The 20,896-nt window shown below is 28.5% G+C and overlaps 2 protein-coding genes across 9 annotated transcripts in view; one reads left to right on the forward strand and one right to left on the reverse strand.

The window, feature by feature from the left end:
* LOC145297666 (uncharacterized) overlaps window positions 1-20,896 on the forward strand; it is a 1,332,115-nt gene that overhangs the window by 857,144 nt on the left and 454,075 nt on the right. For 3 of the 8 annotated variants that reach the window (XM_080143840.1, XM_080143841.1, XM_080143845.1), the window contains one exon: window positions 14,804-14,827. The exons of the other annotated variants lie outside the window; for them this stretch is intronic. In XM_080143840.1, coding sequence (XP_079999966.1) covers window positions 14,804-14,827 — 24 coding nt within the window. The remainder of the gene's footprint in view (window positions 1-14,803; window positions 14,828-20,896) is intronic. 8 annotated transcript variants of the gene reach the window in all.
* Window positions 1-20,896, reverse strand: part of LOC145297668 (uncharacterized) — an 83,515-nt gene that overhangs the window by 44,201 nt on the left and 18,418 nt on the right. The gene's annotated exons all lie outside the window — the stretch shown is intronic.

Consider the following 20,896-nt stretch of genomic DNA (forward strand, 5'->3'; position numbering starts at 1 on the left):
TGAAGAAATTGAAAATCTTCATAATTAAAGAAAGCGAGAACTTATTGGGAATTGACTGGATTGAAAAATTCAATCTTTGGGATAAACCAATGAAGGCTTTTTGTAGAAAAATAACCAGTTGCACCTCAACATCAGAAAATATTAAAAACGATCTAAAAAAGAACTTCCCAGAAATATTTACTACTGGACTGGGAAGATGCAATAAAATTAAGGCTTCGTTCGAGCTAAAAAAGGATGCAATACTGGTGTTTAAAAAAAAACGGAATGTACCGTTCACCGGTTTAGGCAAAATAAATAGCGAGCTAGATAGACTCGAAAAAACAGGCATCTTATCGAAAATCGAAACTAGCGTCTAGACAGCCCCTATGGTGTACGTAAAAAAATTCGAGTCTGTGCAGACTTTTCTACAGGCCTAAACGATGAATTAAAAGACCACCCTTTACCAAGCCCTGAGGAGATATTTGCCAGACTAAATGGTGGCAAAATTTTTTTAAAAATAGATTTGTCCGATGGAAGAAGAATGCTCAAAGATATTATGCATTAACATGCACAAAGGGTTGTTCAAATACAACCATCTACCTTTCGGGATCAAAGTCGCGCTGGTGATTTTCCAACAAGCAATGGATACAATGCTGAACGGAATAGATTGTGCTTGTGCATACCTGGATGACGTAATATTCAGGAGCGCATCCATAAGTGAACACCAAGAGCATCTAAAAGAAGTATTCACAAGAATAAACAAATGCGGATTCAAGGTAAAAGAAAACAAATGCGAATTTTGTTTAGATGAAATCAAATATTTAGGGCAAATAATAAATAAAGACGGTTGACGCCCAGACCCGGAAAGATCAACAGCAATTAAAAACATGCCGGCACCACATAACGTGACGACTCTACAGAGTTTCTTAGGTCTTGCAAACTACTAGCAAGTATTTATCAAAGGAATGCTTGACCTAAGAGCTCCACTTAACGAGTTATTAAAGAAAGAAACACCAAGACACATTTGAGAAAATTAAAAAGACGCTGACGTCCGACCTATTTTTAATCTATTACGACCCAAAATCAGAAATAAGTGTTGCAAGTGACGCGAGCTCGTATGGTATAGGAGCATGTATATAACATATCCTGCCAGATGAATCGAAGAAACCTATAGCTCACGCCTCAAGGACACTACTTTCGGCAGAAAAGGCTTACTCTCAAATAGAAAAAGAGGGGTTAAGCATTATTTTTGCGGTGACGAAATTCCACTGTTACCTATACGGGAGACACTTTATACTGTAAACAGATCAGAAGCCCCTAGTGACAATCTTCGGCTCAAAAAAGGGCTTGCCAGTATATACGGCAAATCACCTACTTCGTTGGGGTACGATTTTGCTAAATTATGACTTTCAAATAAGACATCTCGGTTTGGAAAAAATAGGTCATGCGGATGGCGTGTCAAGGCTTATACCGAAAATGGAGGAAACCCTTAAAGAGTCAGTAATTGTGTTCCAATTATGAGGAAAAAAAACATGGTGGCGAATATAATAAAAGAATTACCAGTCACGTTAACCAATATAAAAAGGGAGGCTGAAAATGACGATGTCATCACAGACATAAAAAAAAAAATAAGGGAAAATGATGAAAAAACGCAAAGCATATTTTCCGTTATGCAATGATGTTTTGTTATATAGTGAAAGAGTTGTTATCCCGAAAACTTTGCAGAAAAAAATCTTACGTTATTTTCATACAGGACACCCGGGTACAAGTAGGATGAAGGCACTTATGCGGAGTTAAGTTTACTGGCATAAAATGGATGTGGATATTGCACTAACAGTAAACAAGTGTAAAGGTTGTGTGTTAGCCGCAAGGGCACCACCGATAGTTCATAAACCTTGGAAAAAAAACTGACCATCCATGGTCACGCATTCATATAGACTTTGCTGGACCGACCGAAGGACAATACTACTTAATCGTAGTAGATAGTTTTTCCAGATTGTCTGAAGTAAAGCGTTTCAAGAACCTGACGACAAATAACACAATAAGTTTTCTGCATGAAATATTTGCACGTTTTGGTGTGCCAGAAATTATAGTCACAGATAATGAAACACAATTTACATCAAGTGATTTCAAGGACTTTTGTGACATTTTTCAGGTAAAACATCTAACTACACTACCGTTCCACCTTAAATCAAATGGATTAGCAGAAAGGTTCATAGACACGATAAAGCATGCACTTAGAAAATCAATAGGGACACTGACGGATAAAGCATTAAAACAATTCCTGCAAATATACAGGATAACTAAGAACCCAAATACACCATCGAAATTATCGCCAGCAGAATTAATGTTTGCTAGAAAAATAAAATCACCATTCGATAAATTAATACCAAAGCAAGCAATCATCCATCAAATTATGCACACATCACGTAAAAAGTTTAAACCTGGTGCTCGTGTATATTTTAAATGTATGAAAAATAATATTTCATATTGGGATTTTGGTACGGTAGATAAACGTATCGTCGACTTTGTCTACATGATAAAAGGTCCAAAGGGGATACACAAAAGATATCAAAATCAATTGAGAAAACATCATATAAAAGACAACGAAAATGACAAACCTGATCAAAAGGAGGATCCAATTGATATACTTTACGAAGCGTTTGATATCGAACCACGACAAACCATGCCCGAACTGAGAAATTCAGGAAGAAAAAGAAAGTTTACAGAACCAATTATAATGAACCACAAGAGAAAAAGATATTGAAATCTACCCGACTTCAAATCTTGGGAAGGGGGGGGGTTGTGGAGACGCCTACTAATTAGGTGGGTGAGTGAGATATATAAAGGTATCAATCACCAATACCGGGGGAGTTCTGCAATGACCGCCAAATAGGCAAGATTCCTATGTTGCCTCCAGTAAGACATGCAACACGTCACCCGCCAGAATATCTCCAACTGAAGTATATCTGAATGTATAGATGTGTATATATATGTATATATATATATATATATATATATATATATATATGTGTGTATGTATAGATGTGTATATATATGTATGTATAGATGTGTATATATATATGTATAGATATGTATATGTATGTATAGATGTGTATATATGTGTATATATATGTGTGTATAGATTTGTATATATGTATATATATATATGTATATATGTGTATATATATGTGTGTATAGATTTGTATATATGTATATATATATATATGTATAGATGTGTATATATATGTATGTATAGATGTGTATATATATGTATGCATAGATGCATATATAGTAATTTATAAAATATATATGGCGATTAAGCTACACTGAAACTGAATATTCCGCGTTTCATCCACTCTAGGACTCTTCAGGCTTATGCATATATATATATATATATATATATATATATATATATAAAGATGCATATATATATATATGTAAAGATGCATATATATATATATATGTATGTATGTATAGATGTGTATATATATGTATATATATATGTACAGATGTGTATATATATGTATATATATGTATATATATGTGTATATATATATAGAGAGAGAGATGTGTATATATATGTATATATATACAGATATGTATATATATGTATATACATATATGTACAGATGTGTATATATATGTATATATATATATGTACAGATGTGTATATATATGCATATATACATATGTATAGATGCGTATATATATATGTATAGATGTGTATATAGATGTATATATATATGTATATATATATATGTATAGATGTGTATATATGTATATAGATGTATAGATGTATATATATATTCATATATATATGTGTATAGATGTATATATATATTCATATATATATGTGTATAGATGTATATATATATTCATATATATATGTGTATATATGTATATATATATTCATATATATATGTATGTATAGATGTATATATATATGTATATATATTCATATATATATATATATGTATATATATATTCATATATATATGTATGTATAGATGTATATATATGTATATATATTCATATATATATATGTATATATATTCATATATATATATATGTATAGATGTATATATATGTATATATATTCATATATATATATATATATATATGTATGTATATATATTCATATATATATGTATGTATGTATATATAGATGTGTATTACTATACTCCTATGAATTTGTTTTTCTTTTGTGTGTATTGATATGTATTAAAGACCTTCTTTTCTATTTATTAAAAAGAAAATACAATTTTCTTATATATGGGTTATGGAATTGCATTCACTAGCAAAGATCTAGCTAATTTGCATATTCTTTTAAACATTTATTTAATTAATTCCTTATTAGTTGCCTCATTCCTTATTAGTTGCGTCGATTTTCTCATGGGATGATTATCTTTAGTTAACTATTACGTGTAATTCATGCAGATATTCTACATGATTTATACTTGCATAATATTTGCGTAAAAAGTTTACAGTATACACAAAATTGTTTCCATATATATTTATGTATACATATATATTTTTAATCTATAAAAGTGAACGTGTCTTTGTATCTATGTGTCTTTGTGTGTTCGCAATAACTCTGTCAATTTTAAGTATACAGACTCGAAATTTGATATACATGGTTCTGCGATTTGGGAAAATCTTTGTAATCGGTTTTCGGCCAGAAATTTGGCTGTTAAGGGATCCAAGTTCAACGATTTGACCTTTGAGAACTCTACCAAACTCCTCCGCTAATTTTGGGTCTAAACACTTGAAATTTTAGATATAGGTTCCTTGGACATGGATCTTACTTACTAACTTTATTTGAGCCCAAAACAATAAATATTAAGGGGTCATAATAGGGGTCAAAGTTAAAAAATTGACCGCTGTTTTTTTTTGTTTTTTTTTGCTCAACATACACCTCCAAACACTTGGGCAACGCCGGGCTTAAATGCTAGTATACATATATATTGATATATATACACATATATGTGTACATATGTATTTATAGATGTGTGTATATATATATAGAGAGAGAGCTATTTATATATATGTATATATATATGTAAGTAATGATGTGTATACAGACATATATATATATATACACACATATATGTATATGAATATATATATATACATACATATAAGTATATATGCCTATATATACATTCAAATATATATGTAAGTATATATACATATATGTGTGCATATGTATATATATCGTATATATTAAGGCAGCATGTTTTCATTTAAACAAACATTGTTAAAGACAACAGAGAGCCTTTGTTTAGTTATAACTTTTTTATTTTTCCATTTTTCTGATGATGTTTTTTGTGTATAGATCCAAAATATTAACAAATCCGATAGTTAGATTTTTCTCCTCAAAGTATGGCGCATTTTTTTTTCTTTTCGTCAAGACATTGTCAAAAGAATGAATTACGTTGATTGTGCAGACGAGCGGATGATGGTTAGAAGTAGTAAACACTTGTGACGTTTGTGAGGCCGTTTGTGGAGGGAGGAAGGCAGGGAGAATATGGTTTGGAGGTGAGGGTATGGTCAGAAAGGGAGAGGTAGTTATGATACGTATTTTAAAATGCTTTGATTGGATTGGAATATAACCATATTTAGGATAGGTTTTTCAGTTCTTATATATAGCGATTCCAAAATTATTAATTTTTTAACATTGATTTAATGCTGTATAATTTATGTGTTGCTGACTAAAATTTCTCTAAATTCGGAGTGGGCCAGTTCTGTTTTTTCTATAAATATTGTAATATAGAACTGGATTCTACATTATGCAAGGTAAGACGACAGGATTCTGTGGTCGTTGTGTATCCAATATAACTAATGTAAGTACTGTTTGTTTTTTGTTTTTATAGGAGTTACGTTATCCCAGGCAGCATTTGACTTATAGATGATGATGGTTCGTTTGAGGATAAGAGAGGCATTGGCTTTTAGAAATAAGTTTTGGTATAAAAATTTTTTATAATATATAATAAATCTAAGGTTATTGTTTTCAGTGGGGGAACTTGTTTATATCCTATATCTTATTTTCATAATATTTTTTATGGTCTTTTCTTCCAATTTAAATACCTGTTGCATCTGGTTGCTATAGAATACGTTAATTGTATTAGGATTTTGATGTTGAGAGGTATAGAACAGACCAAAGTCCTCTATAAATTCAAATGCCTGCTGGGATAGTGTATTTCCTATAATAAGAAAAAAAACACTAGATACGTCATTACGTCAGTTACGCAGCAACCATGCAATCCCGCTGCCTTACCATGCATAATGTAGAGCATATTACAGCATTTACAGAAAAATATAACTGCCTCACTCTGAAGTAAGAGAAATTTTAGTCAGCAACACATAAATAATACAGCATGAAATCAACGTTAAAATATTAACAATTTTGGAAGCGTTATGCATAAGAACTGAGAAACCTGTCCTAAACCTGTCCTATTACATTCCAATCCAGCCAAAATATTAAAAAAAAAATACCTCTTCCTTTCTGACTCTGCCCTCACCTTCTATCCCTACTGGACGGAATCAGTCTCGCATGCATGAACCGTTTCTACTACTACTAACCACCATCTGCCCACAATCAACCTTACACATTCTCCTGATGATGTCTTCATGAAAGACAAAAAGCAAAAAATCGCAACATGCTTCATGCTTTGAGGAGAAAAAGCTAACTATCGGATTTGTTAATACTTTGGATCTATATACAAAAAACATCATCAGAAAAATGGAAAAATAAAAAAGTTATAACTAAACAAAAGCTCTTGGTTGTCTTTAACAATGTTTGTTTAAATGTATATACGTGTATACATACGTATATATACCTATATACATGTACATATATATATATTTGGATAGAGATACATATATATAGATATAGATATATGCACACATATGTATATACACATAATATAATTAATATTAATATGTTATCAAAGAGTAAATTTTTAGCAAAGCTAAATAAATCAAGATAAGGAAATGTCAACAGCATTAAGAGTAACAAATAACAATATTAAATGAAAGATGATATAATAAAGTTATATATAACTTTATTAAGAACCATAAGGAAAAGTAATGGGATGAAATTAACAAAAAAAACTCTTTTACCATATTATCCTATTCCTTCATTCTCATTTCATATTTAAATGGTATTTAGCCAATTTTTCTATATTTGCATTTTGTATCATTCTAGCATTTCTCTTCTGATGGGAAACATTTAGCTTCAAAATGCTATGGCCTAAGGAGTTTTTTCTTAATTTTCCCCTATACATGTCCTTGTTCTGATAGTATAAGACAATTATGTATAACTTTTGTTCCTCATCTTTTATTTAATATATATATATATGTATGTATATATATATAGGTATATATACATAGATGCATGTATATGTATATATATATATGTATATATTTATATGTGTATGTATATATTTATATATGTATGTATATATGTATATATATACTTCTATATACACATATATACACATAAATATATACTTCACTTCTATACACACACACACACATATATATACATAAATATATACTTCTATACACACATATATATATATATATATGTATATATACTCATAAAACAATTATATTTTAAAAACAATATTTTATAAACAATATATATATATACATGAATACATACTTATGTACATACATACATACATATACATATGTGCGTATATATATATATTTATATATTTTATATATATATATATATATATATATATATATATATATATATATATATATATATAAATCTTTTTAGGTTGTGGTTTGCTTGACACATTCTTTAACGGATAAAAGGTGTTTTTGAAGGTTTGTGTGCAAATAAATAGTTAATAATATTTTCTATTTATCTGATTATTTTATTTTTCTTTCTATTTTTTCCAACTGTGGATGGTATTCATTCATAGGTACTTCCGAGTGTATAACTAACCTTTAGTATAGAAACATATATCCACTCTCACGGCTGTCAATATTAAAATGGATGTTGTGTTTAAATTTTTTTAAATTCAAATGCTCTAAAGTTTAAATTATTTACGTAAACTGTTAAGAAGAGGTAATTCTCATTTTTACTTGTCTATAGATTTTCTGATCAAGAGGAAATAATTCTAAATTCCTGCTTAAATATGGTTAAATCAAAGAGAAAATTATATCTATTTATTTGTTGTTATTATGTTAGCTATTAAAGGAGGTAATTCTTCTTTTTTTTTTTTTTGCTGTATGAATTATCACTGAGACCGTATAAGGGAAGTAATAAGTCTGTGTTTTTATTAGAAATATGTTAGATTTTTCTGTTTTACTCTTAGTTTCTGATTTTAATTTTTCAATCAGTATTGATTCTTTTAATCTGAGATTTCCCTGATTCCTATCATTTGCTAAAATTTTAACAGTTAAGGTTTTATCGAGATTATGTTTTTCAGACACATGTTTTTAGAAAGATGATGTTTTGGTGGTAAAGTGTTCCTTAATTCAGATATGTAACGGTCTTATTGAACTTCCGATGTATGATTCATTGCAGATTTTACATTGAATTTTATATATTGAATATATGCGTTCACATAATCCTGTGTTTTTTATGGGTGAGTTAGATAATGAGCATGGTTTGTTCTTAGGTGTAGTTATGGTTTTCATAGGTGTTGTCTTAATGTTGGGTTGGTGCGTGTGAGTTGTATGCCTAGTTGTTCTTTGCCAATGGCTTTGCGTATGGCTGTAGTTAGCCTTTCATTAAAATGTGGTATTTTAAGAAAGCATGTTTTAGTTACTGTGTTTGTTTTCTTTTAAATGTATTAATGTGTTGTATGATTTTTGTGGGTTATCTATTTTACCATAGAATTTGTTGGAATTTTCCAATGGAGGTGATCATGTCCATTTCATTTGCGCATCTGTTGGGAATACAGTTTGTTTCATTTGTAGCATAATTTATTTTTGCTTGTGTAGGGAGTGCCGACTTATAGTTCACGAAAATGTCATGGCAGACGGAATTTTTTATGGACGTTGGTGTTTATTTGACCTGTTTTTGTGATGTAAAGTGTGAAATCGAGTAATGATAGGTGTTCGGATGTATTGAGGCGTTCTATGGTAAATCTGATATGTGGATCTGTGTTTTGAAACTTAATGAATATTTTATTAGCTTCCTCATGAGATGATGTTAGGATGAGAATGTCATCTACATATCTTGTGAAGATGTCGGATTGATGATTCGGTAGTGTGTCTTGTTCTAGAGTCTGTTCATGTATGTTATGATCATAAGTCTGAATAGGCTGGATCCTATGGGAAGTGCTGGTATTTGTTTATATGTTTTTCATTTATATTGAAAGTGTGTGTTGTCCACTATTATATTTAGAAAAAAAAAAGAATTACCCACCTTAACAGCTAACATATTATAAATAAATAAATAGATATAATTTTCCCTTTTATTTAACCATATTAAAACAGGAATTTAATATTACTTTCTCTTGATCAGAACATCTATACATAAATAAAAAATAGAAGTACCTCCACTTAACAGTTAACATAATTAATTTAATTTAACTTTAGGGCATTTGAATTTAAAAGAATTTTTTAAAAATAAAACACAGCAGCCACTTGTACAGGCTCAGTGATAATTCATGCAGCAAAATAAATAAAATAGGATTACCCCCCTCAACAGCTAACATAATCTAAACAAATGAATAAATTAATATAAACACAGCATCCACTTTACAATTGACAGCCGCGAAAGTGGATATATGTTTCTCTACTGAACGTGAGTTATACACTCGAAAGGACCTATGAATGAATACCATCCATAATTGAAAAAATAGAAAGGAAAATAAACTAATCAGGTATATAAAAAATATGATTAACTATTTATTATTTATTTATCTGCTCACAACGACTGTACATTTCCGCATTGTAAACCTTCAAAAACACCTTTTATCTGTTAAAGAATGCTTCAAGCAAACCACAACATAAAAAAAGATTTTATTCTCAAAACAGAAATCTTATTGGATAATTTAAATCATATATTAAACTTTGGTATGCATTTTTATACATTTGGTTTTGCCTTCTTTCTATAATTGTATAAAATATTTTGATTTTAAATAGATTTTGTTTTATAGATATGCATTTTACTTTTACCTGTACAAGCTTTTTGAATTATTCACAATCAGGATAAAATATTTCATTTTTAATTATTGATTTTAAATTGTTTAACCCTCTTTTTGAATAACAAGTTCCCCCAAAACATGATCCTTACTCTTTTATAAAAACTATGTATATTAGAAATATTTTTCAAATGCATAACTGAAGTAGCAATTTATTTTAAAAACATTGCTTTAAATTTTTGGAAAATAAAAAGAAATGTTGCTCTATTTTATCAATTGTTTGAACAGTATTACACATTAAATTGAGATAATAATGGTCTAAGTAAAAAAAGACAGGAAAACATGTTTTAATCACAGAGAGTAACAAATGAGGCACTAACATGAGAATTAATTTAAACAAATCTTGTTTTTATTGGTGCTATACGTTACACAGACCATTTCCTTGCAACAGCCGAGAGTTCGGGGCCATTTCTCAGTCATTAGGAACTACACCCAGAGGTAGGTTATCAGTTTTCAGATTTTTAAACAGTTCAGAAAAATATTCTAGCTAACACTCATTCGTACACTTCATATTTTTTAATTCTTTGATATAATCAACACATGCTCTTAAGGTTATTGAAACTCTTTCACATTCATTTACTTTTGAATCAAAGAAATCAGTTTTTGTTAAGAAAAAACTTATTTTAGACTCATTTTCTTCATAAAATATGCTTTAAAAATTTCAGTTCAAACTCCAATGATTTTATTGAATAATAAAGTTTTAAAAGCTTTTTCCATTTCGTTAACTGATAATTATTTGATTTGGAAATGACTGGCCAAGATTCAAATATCATCTTGCTTCATAAAAGTTTATATTTTCCCGTTTTATTTTCTTGCTTATTTGCTTATTTTTTTTTCTTTTCTGTTTTTCTTAGACTTTATTGTTTAGTTTTTATAAAATCTAGTATTTGGTTGCTATAGTTTGAATGTTTGGCACAAAGACATCATTATTTTCATTGTTTTATTCAGATCAATACCCTCATCAATATCATGTTCCGAATCTTAGCTAGTGTGTGCTCTGATCGTTTAGTGTTTTACAACAGTATATAATTTCATTGTCTATTTAAAAGTAGCCGAAAATATTTTTTTTCAAAATATTAGAAAATGACTGATATAAAATCAATGGCAACAAAATTCTTAAATTTAACAAACAAACTTTTAAAAAATTAAGTTATTTTGTTATTTTATTTATTAACATTGTCATGTGCACAAAAATGATACTAATTTTTGTAGAAACTAAATAAATTATCTCTCATCAGTTTGCCAGGTTTCAAAGTGATCTTCGATACAATTATTATTATTATTATTATTATTATTATTATTATTATTATTATTATTATTATCATCATTATCATTATCATCATCATCTATATAGTTTAACTTGGAGTTTATTTATCTCTATAAAATGTATGTCTATGTTTGTAACCTAGTTACAAACAGTAATAATATTAATTTATAATTATTAAGATTATAATGAAAGGAAAAACAGTGAAAAAATGTAACTTAATGTTGATACTTTAAAGTTAATACCAATATTAAAATTAATAATTAAAATTAATGTTAAATGTGTAAAATTATTTTCCCCTTTTATAATTTGGTCATTTCAGTTAATATATTTGAAGGTAAATATGCTTGAAAGAGAACTATAAGACTTTGTTTTAAATTTAATATTTAATGAGTTTGATGTAATAGTTAAGAGTATGGACTTTCACAATGCTATCATTATGTTAAATGAATTTCTGATGAAATGCTCTTTCTATGTTTTAATAAGATGGAATAAATCTAAAAATATATACTCTCTATTATAATAAATATTTCAAAAGTCAACGTGTATTAATGAAAATTTATATGGAAATATCTGGTATTTTTTGTATTCAGAATTATTCACACTGTGTTCAAATAAAAAAGTTTATAATAAACTAATCTAAATGTTTTAAACATACATTTAGTAAATTTGGATATATTTTCTTAAGTATATATTTAATTATGAAAGAAGCTATTTCAATATGATTGATAATTGTATGTATGACAGACAATAATACATTATCATATGTTGAAGTTGTTAGTTCAATAATCTTTTTTATTGTTCATAACTTGACGATTTTTATTAAGTAACTCGAGTTATTTGTTAAAGAAACAATCTCATATTTTTCAGGAAAAATTTTAATTTTAATGATATTCATGGTTCAAATTCAGGCAAATTTTTAAATCTTTGACGATGAAATAATTTGATCGGGTCAAGCCTATATGCACACAAAAATGATCAGAGATTTATCACATTAGTGTATTTAAGTATTTTAATAAGAATGGGGCTGTTTATCTGTTTAATTCTTTGAGTGTGTGTTGTCTGTCGATCTACTGTTTTAATAAGGGTATTTTTTCTTCAAGTTTCTGCATATCGTCATTCTTTTTTTTTTTCTGTTCTTTACTTTATCAATTTTGCTGTGCCAGCCATCAATGTAGACCTGTGGAGATATTATATACTACGTATCTGCATAGCCAAATATATCCAAAGAACAATTTCGAATTTAGTTGCAACAATTTAAAAACCTTCAAAAATGGGATAACAATTCCATGCATTTACAATATATATTTGTTTAATTCTTCAGCGATTAGAAACTAGTGTTTTCAGATGAAAAGTTTGTAAACTGCAGATTATTTAATTACAATTGCATTGAAAACTTTTACTTCCAGTTTTAATTTAAAGTTAGTATTTTTTATTGAAAGAACTAATTTAGTGCAAATCCGAAAATTCGATTATTTGAACTTTTCGGATTATTATTCTCATCATGAATGTCGTTTTTACAATTTTTCAGTCGATGAAACTTCCGATCTTCTTCAGATGTATCTTGTCGAACTCGGGAATCTTCACGGAAGTTTGAATGGAACCCTTTACTTAATTCACGGGTAGCACACTCTCATTTCGTTAGTCATAAATAATTTGCAGTTGTGTTTTCAGCAAACCACACTGAATATTAAACCTTCAACCTTCAGAGAATTTAATATTTACAAATGAATTTTTCCAAGTACGTTAACTACTGTAAAACAGGTCCTTATGGAGAATCCTAGTATGAAAAGTAGTACGAAGAATCTAAATATTATGAATAAGTAATTGCTATTTCCAAATTCAGAAGCATAAAGCCAGAAATGTTTACAAATCTGAAAAATAAATTCACTGTTACCAATAATATGGTCGTATTATCAGTACTGAGAAATATTCTAAGAAATTCAGTTAAAACTTACATCACAACTGAAATGAAGACGCAATCTTATAGGAAACTAATGTTTACCATTTGTTATTTCTTCTGGAGGTTTTTAAATTGTAGTAATGGTATTCTTCAAGATTATCAAAGTGCATACATTAATTAAAATGTCTCTCATATATTATGTGTGTGGAGTGAGGTGGTACATAAATAAGCATATCTGTGTGTAAATGTGTGTGTGCATGCGTGACTATGTAGACATTCTCAGCATTTCCTTTTCATGCCTTTTCTATTGTTTGTCATCAGCTTATGAAAACAAAATTCTTGTTTTCATATTGTTTTGTCCGATTTTCTTTCTCGGTTCTTCTTTCCTTGTTCTATTTGTTGTTTGGTAAAAGAAGAACAAATATGTTCTTTAACTTTATTCATGCAACTATGTTTTTTTAATGAAATTTAAAAAAAAAAAAAAAAAAGAATTTTATAAATCATGTCCATGAATTATTTTCTGTGATTGTCTTGTTTGCTGGAATTTTAGTCGTTGTTTCTGTTACAGAATGGTATAGTTTGTGGGCAGTGTCCCTCCTCCCCTCTCATCAATCCTATTGATTTATTTACACAAAAATATGTACGAACCTGTACTTAATCACATAAACACATACATAATGGATTTTAATTCCCACAGGGTATTTTCTTCAAGTAAACATCGCTATTTAAAGAATACTCATGTTTTACATGGACAAATTCTATAATATATCAATCTATAATAATTATGTACATAATTGCAACATAAAATCTGCAAAAAGAAAAATGATACCCAGACAAATCTGTGTCTCATTATTTGGCATTTTTCTTTTTGATGGATTTTCTATGTTCCTGCATCATAAATAATTATTATCAGTTCATGTAATACAGCATTTTCCTATGCAGACCATGGGTATTCCTTAAAAGGCAATGCTTGAACCGATATGCAATGTGGGAGGGTATGCATGTGTTTATATACATGCAAGAATTAAGAGGAAAACAATGAATTTGTGTTTCCATCTGGCCTCCTTCTCCTCCTTCTATTTGTTATTTGTTCTTGGCAGCCCTCTCCCCATCCTTTAATTTCTTTCTTCTTTCTCACTTTCATACTATCTGTATCAGTTTTTTTTCTTTTAATATCTGTTAATATCTCGTGTATTACCATAGCTGATTCCTTTTTGTATATAGCTTTGTGTCATAGTTGCTGATCAGATTTTTTTCGTAAGGGCTTTTTGGCTGTCATAACATAATATAGAATTAGTATTATTTTTTCACAAATACATATATATGTATGCCTATGTGCATATATGTATGTGTGTGTATATATATATATATACACATATATATATATATAAACTTTACATACAAAAACAGCCAAAGTATTTACTGTTGTTCAAAATGAGGCATTAGAGAGGATTGACTCATACTGTCTTTTTTTCATTTTAGGCCATTCGTATTTCTTGCGGAAAGGTAATCCTGTCTTTTTTTCTCTCTTGCATGGTTTTGATGTTACCTCATGCTCTCTTGAATAGTACACATTTCTGTGTGGTCACCTGTGCCTTTGGCTGTATACACATTACATTATTACTAACGAAGCTTTTATTCTGACAAGATGATTCAGATCATTTACAGATTTATATATATATATATATATATATATATATATATATATATATATATACACACACACATATATATATATATATATATATATATATATATATATATATATATATATAAATTTGAAATAGGTTTAAATTAGAAAACTCTGTCTTTTTTTAAAAATATTTTTCTATTTTGGTATGTTAAAAACTATCTGTATATATTTCTTATCCTCCTGGTTCATTAAAAGTTTTAAAACTTTCCTGTTATAATTTTGAGTCACTTTTAATATCTTAAATATTTTCGTAATTAGTTGTGTTTCATTAATTTTTTCTTAAAAACTTATCTTACATGGGAAAATTGCTTTTCCATCAAATAATTTTTTGTCTATTAATTTAGATTTCTCCATTTCAAATACATAGAAAACATAATGATATTTGAGCTGATTTTTTTTCCTGAAATTAAAATTTCTTTCATATTTTGTCTTTATTTGGATAAAAGAAATCATTTCCTTTTTGGCTGTAAATCTTGAAACTTTTTCTTGGTAAAACTGTGTCGCAGTTTGCAAATCTTTTTTTTTATATTTTGGCTTGATACAGTTTATCTTTTTATCTATCTTTCTATATTTTTTCTAAATATAAATACACACATGTACATCTATATGTAGGTGTGTGATATAAAAAGAATACAATTGAATCTTCTATGATGTTCATAATTTAGTAATTCATCATATTATTGGTATCAATTTTATCTCTTATATAGTCTTGTGATTCAGTCTTATATCCTGGCCTGTAGATATTTTTTCATTATTATTGTTGTTATTTAAATTTGGTTATTGCACAGTAGTTTGTTCTTTTCCCTTTCTATTTCTAAGATTGTTAATTACATAGAAAACCCTTTATTTTTTAATTTTATTTTAATAACTATTTAATCAACGTGCAAAATTTGTTTGAATCTTTATTTACTGCTATTTCATTTTTTCCAAAACTGAAAGGAGAAATCAACATGAGTTTCATACATTTTCCCTGCGAGCTATCCAAGTCATTTTCGTTGTCAGTATTTCTATACTCAGTTTTTCATCTTTTTTATTACTTTCTAGCTATAAATTTTTCAATATAATTCAAGGCACAGCAAGGAGTAAGGACAGTATTTTAGTTTTTATAAATTAATGATGATGCTTCATTTAACAGCTTAAGCCGAAATTTCCTAAAATCTGAAAATATGCTAATTTTATGCAGATTTGTTGTTGTGTAGAAAAATAATATTTCAATTTTTGATTAAAACAAATAGAATTAAGATTTTCACATTTTCTTCTACTTCATTTGAGACTTCAAAATCGCCATCATTTCCAAGAACATAACATGAATGTTATCATTTCTACTGCAATAACCTGATTCGACTAAAACTTGATTACTTATCGCCCTTTCCCCAAACAACGAGTAAAATAATTCATTTAACGTGAAAATACAATAAAATAATTTATTTAAATTGACGTCTGGGTAACTATTAAATGAGACAAAAATTTGATGATTCATCATCAACGAATATTTCTGAGCAAATCGTTGAAATTCGGTTTAAATGAACAACTCTGATATATGAGAATTTCCTCAAGTCAGAAGAGAACACTTACTTCTCATCAGTGAAACACTCTTAATTTAATTATATAACACCTGTATTTGTTTTGTTTGTATACCACAGGCTTTTGGGCTTCTCCACATTTTTTTCTTTTTGGAATTAAATCGGGCTTTATATTTCAGGTACCTGAGAAGGTATCTGAAATTTAATACAACAGAAAATCCAATTGACATTGTAGTCATTTGTTTACTAGTTCCAAACTGATCATTTTGGACAAATTTAGCTGAGGCACTATTCTAATATGTGCAGGGCAATGTTTTCACATATATTTTCCAGTTATTTTACTCAGTCATGTTTGCTCTGTCAATTTTTATAGGTATTTTGCCTCCATCTTTGAAAATTTATCACTCTTATAAAATCAGGAATTTTATATTAGTTATTTATATTATACTATATTAAAAAACGAATTGGTGTAATTTTCTGGTTGAATTTCTGAAAAGAATTTTCCAATTTATGATTTGGAGTAATTCTACATATAAATATGTATACTAATTGTTTTCTGATCTCATCAATAATTTCTTGAGTAAAATCATATATTATTTTACAGAGCCATTTGACTATGGATGGGTGTTGAATGTATTGTGGTTTAGGAGTTTTAGTTTAAAATATATATTTGTTTATAATAAAACGAAAGTCATTAATCGTTTCTCAAATAACAAATCAAATAACTGACAACATTTTATTTCTAAATTCTTTTTAATACAATTCGGTCGATTACATTACAGTCAGGGAAGTTTTTATATATGATTTTTTAAATCTTTGACATATTTCATTGTTTTAATTCAGGAAACTATAAAAGAATAAGAAAACAATGTTATCAATCTAATTTAACAGCAAATCCAGTCAAAGTGTTTTAAAATATTTGAAGAAGTTATTAACATTACAAGGAAATAATAAAAAATCAAACTTTATTTTAAAATATTGAAATTCAAACTGACTTGTTTTTGTTCGTACTGTAATTAGTATGCAACAGCATTTGTGAATATTATCCCTGTAATCCCTGTAAGACCAAGTTATCTTACGAAAATGATTTGTACCATTGCTCTATTCTTAAAGTTTTTTTTAACAATTTTACAAAAGGAAACTAGTAAACTTAATCAAAATATTATTTCTATTATTGTTTTCATCCTTTCAGTTTATAAATAACAGTTTATAATCATTCAACATTGTTTTATTTGATGTATTTCATATGAAAATGTTTTATTTTCTTTGTTCCTTTCAAATCGACAACAGTTCAAGCATATTTCATGAATATATATGAAAGTTTTGTTTCAATAGTGAGGTAAGATTATAATCTATTTCAATAGTGAGTTAAGATTATAATCTAGTCACTGAGCTAGTAATCAAAACATTTGTGTTTCAATATTAATCAGAAAAAAGGTTTATTAACGTTTAGCTTACTTCTGTTGACAGTCAGTCATAAGTCTGTTACACCACTATAATAAATTGTTTTTAAAAAGTACATCTTCAAAAACAGTATATTATGTAAATTTAATACATCTGAAAAGTTAGTGGGTGATGCTTGTGTTGTCAGCACCAGTTTTATATGCACTTTTATATTTTGGCCAATATTTTTTCAATTTTCTAATTTTGAAAATAAATAGTATTTGAAAAGTATTTTACATACAAAATTACTTTTAACATATTTACAGTTCTATCAACTGTCAAAATTTTAAAAGCGGCATGTAGAGCGCTGGTGCTAACAGTATCGCCTACTTGGGTTAAAACTAGTTTTCATATATGTTTGTTTATTATGCTTAATCTACAATCTCAAGTATCTCAGCACTGTAGTTCATTGAAACTAGAAAAACAAATAAATTCAACGCATTAATTGACTGTTTCATTTTCCAATCTATGTCAATCAAAATGTCAGCAGTCCTCGCTCCCTATACTTCCTGATTCATAGAAGACATTCGATGGATATTCCAAAACATTTCCTTAGTTCTAATTCGAAGCAATTTCATATCCATTATTCATCATGCAACTATTGATGAAGAAAAAAAAACGTTGCTATTGTGTGGAAACCAGTAGATAGAGATGTATTGAAATGAATTTCTAATAAATATTCTTTGCTTTTTTTTTCAAACAATATTATTGTCAATTAGAACATTTTCACTTTTTGTTTAAATTTTTTTATCATTTTATTTTAGCTGGGAATGAGGCATTCTACTGAATGCCAAACATTCACCTACTATTTCAGTCACGCTAACCGAAAGATCTTTTTTAAGATTTTAACAGTTCCTTTGAGTGCAATTGTTTTTATTTTTCTTGCATTTTGTTCACCGGGTATGTTCATCAAGTCGATTTTGAAATTCTTACTAAAATGATAGAGATTTTAAGATTTAAGTTTTTTTTCATGTCGTACATAAGTTGCCTTGGTATTTCGTTATCTTTTCCCTCTCAGCTCTGTTAAAGCCAGCATCATTAGAGACACTTATTTCAACTAGGGTTGCTACTTTCTCCCCTTGTCCCATACTATTATATCAGGCTTAACAGTACCGTTTTATAGGTATGTAGCTGTATGGATTTCACAGACATAATGGAATGTGTATAACTTATTTCCAACTGTTCCTTCTGATATATGTTCACAAGATTTGCTGCTACACTGGATATTCAGCTTTTTCACATTTTTCAGATTGTGTTACATTGTATAGTAACCCTAGCAGAACTTTATAACTGGATGTCAGGTGGTTCACATTATATTTCTAAGTGGAAGAACCTGCACTTGTTATTACTTAAACCACTCATCTTTTTTAAAAGCATTGGTCATGAATCCTTGATTTTTGATGGCCACTATCACTCTCTCCTGATCATAGTGAAGCAATCCTCTTTTCAGCTACTCTCCAAAGCCTTCCTTATCTATATATTCCTGTGATAGTTCATCCAGGAAATATTGGTACGCTGTTAGTTGGCATATTCTTCCAGTTTTCTGCAATGAATGGTCTTTGTGGTATTTTTGCCGGCTTTTCTGAGCTATTTCTACTGCAGACTTATTTTCTGTTTCTGTGTAATTTGTAATACAGTCTTGACCAAAATGTTCGGCTAGTTTTGTAGTGGAGATAATTTTACTGGCTCTTGTTCCTTGGTGTTTATATACCATCTTAAGATTTGAATTGTGAGCAGTCATCAGATATTGCTCACAATAGTGGCTCAGTGTTATTGGTCAATTTCTGAGAGACATACCACTTACTCCTCTGGTCAGAAACTGATTTCTGTACATTTTTACAGCGTCAGCATTTTTCTTATTTTAGTGTTTAATCTGTTACATTTTTTCTTCCTCTTATACTTTAAAATTGAGACTTATTCCAAGTAATCTTATAATTCTAAAAAATTTCTACAGAAACTCGAATGTGTATATTATTATTATTATTATTATTATTATTATTATTATTATTATTACTATTACTTTAGTAGTAGAAGTTTTCACACCAGTTGTTATCAGTGAGTTTACGCTGATGTAATGATAATGGATTTCCTTGGAGAGTGAGTCTTTCCATATTTCCTTGGAGAGAGAGTCTTTCCATATTTCCAGTACTCTCTGTTTCATTTAATTATTATTGTAACAATTATATTTCCGCACCAGCCGATTTCTTGTCAGCAGTCTTATCTGAAATGTAAGTGCAATAAACTTGGATAATGTTATCTCCACCTTGACCTTTCAGGCCTGCCATCATAACAATTTTCTGTGATACCAATGTTGGTGCCACTGATGTGGGTTTTTTATTAGCAAAATGTTATATTTCCTGTTACAACATTGAAAGTTATAATAGTATATTTTTAAGACAATAATTTTTTTTATTTACTTCGACTGTCATTGTTTTCTTTGCTTTCTTTGTTAAATCTACATTCCAGGTAAGTTAAACTTTGATCTGCTCCAATTGTTCCACTATTAGCACCAACATTACTAATACAGATATGAGGAAAGTGAGAAATGAAATATGTATTTACTACAGCTAGCTTTATTTATGAAGCCATGCTGTTAATATTCTATGTATAGTCTTTATTTTCTTTGTAAATAACCGTTTAATAAATATATAATTTTTTACTACACCCCAAAACAATATAAAGATAAAATTACAATCAAAACCTTCAACGTTTTTTCATTATAATTTCTTTAACTAAAACAAAAAAATAAACACTTTTTTTAATTTTCTCAACAATGGTATTCATGAAAGTATTATTGCTAATAAGAATAATCTATAAACATCGTCAAAATGTGACAGTAATTAGCGGAGATTTGCTTATAACATTGTCGGCTATGTTTTCGCAATGGATGGTTTAAGGTTGGGCGTAGAATTTTGT

Source organism: Euprymna scolopes, chromosome 18 (genome assembly GCF_053919585.1).
Source record: "Euprymna scolopes isolate OS-2025 chromosome 18, ASM5391958v1, whole genome shotgun sequence".
Lineage (NCBI taxonomy): Eukaryota > Metazoa > Mollusca > Cephalopoda > Sepiida > Sepiolidae > Euprymna > Euprymna scolopes.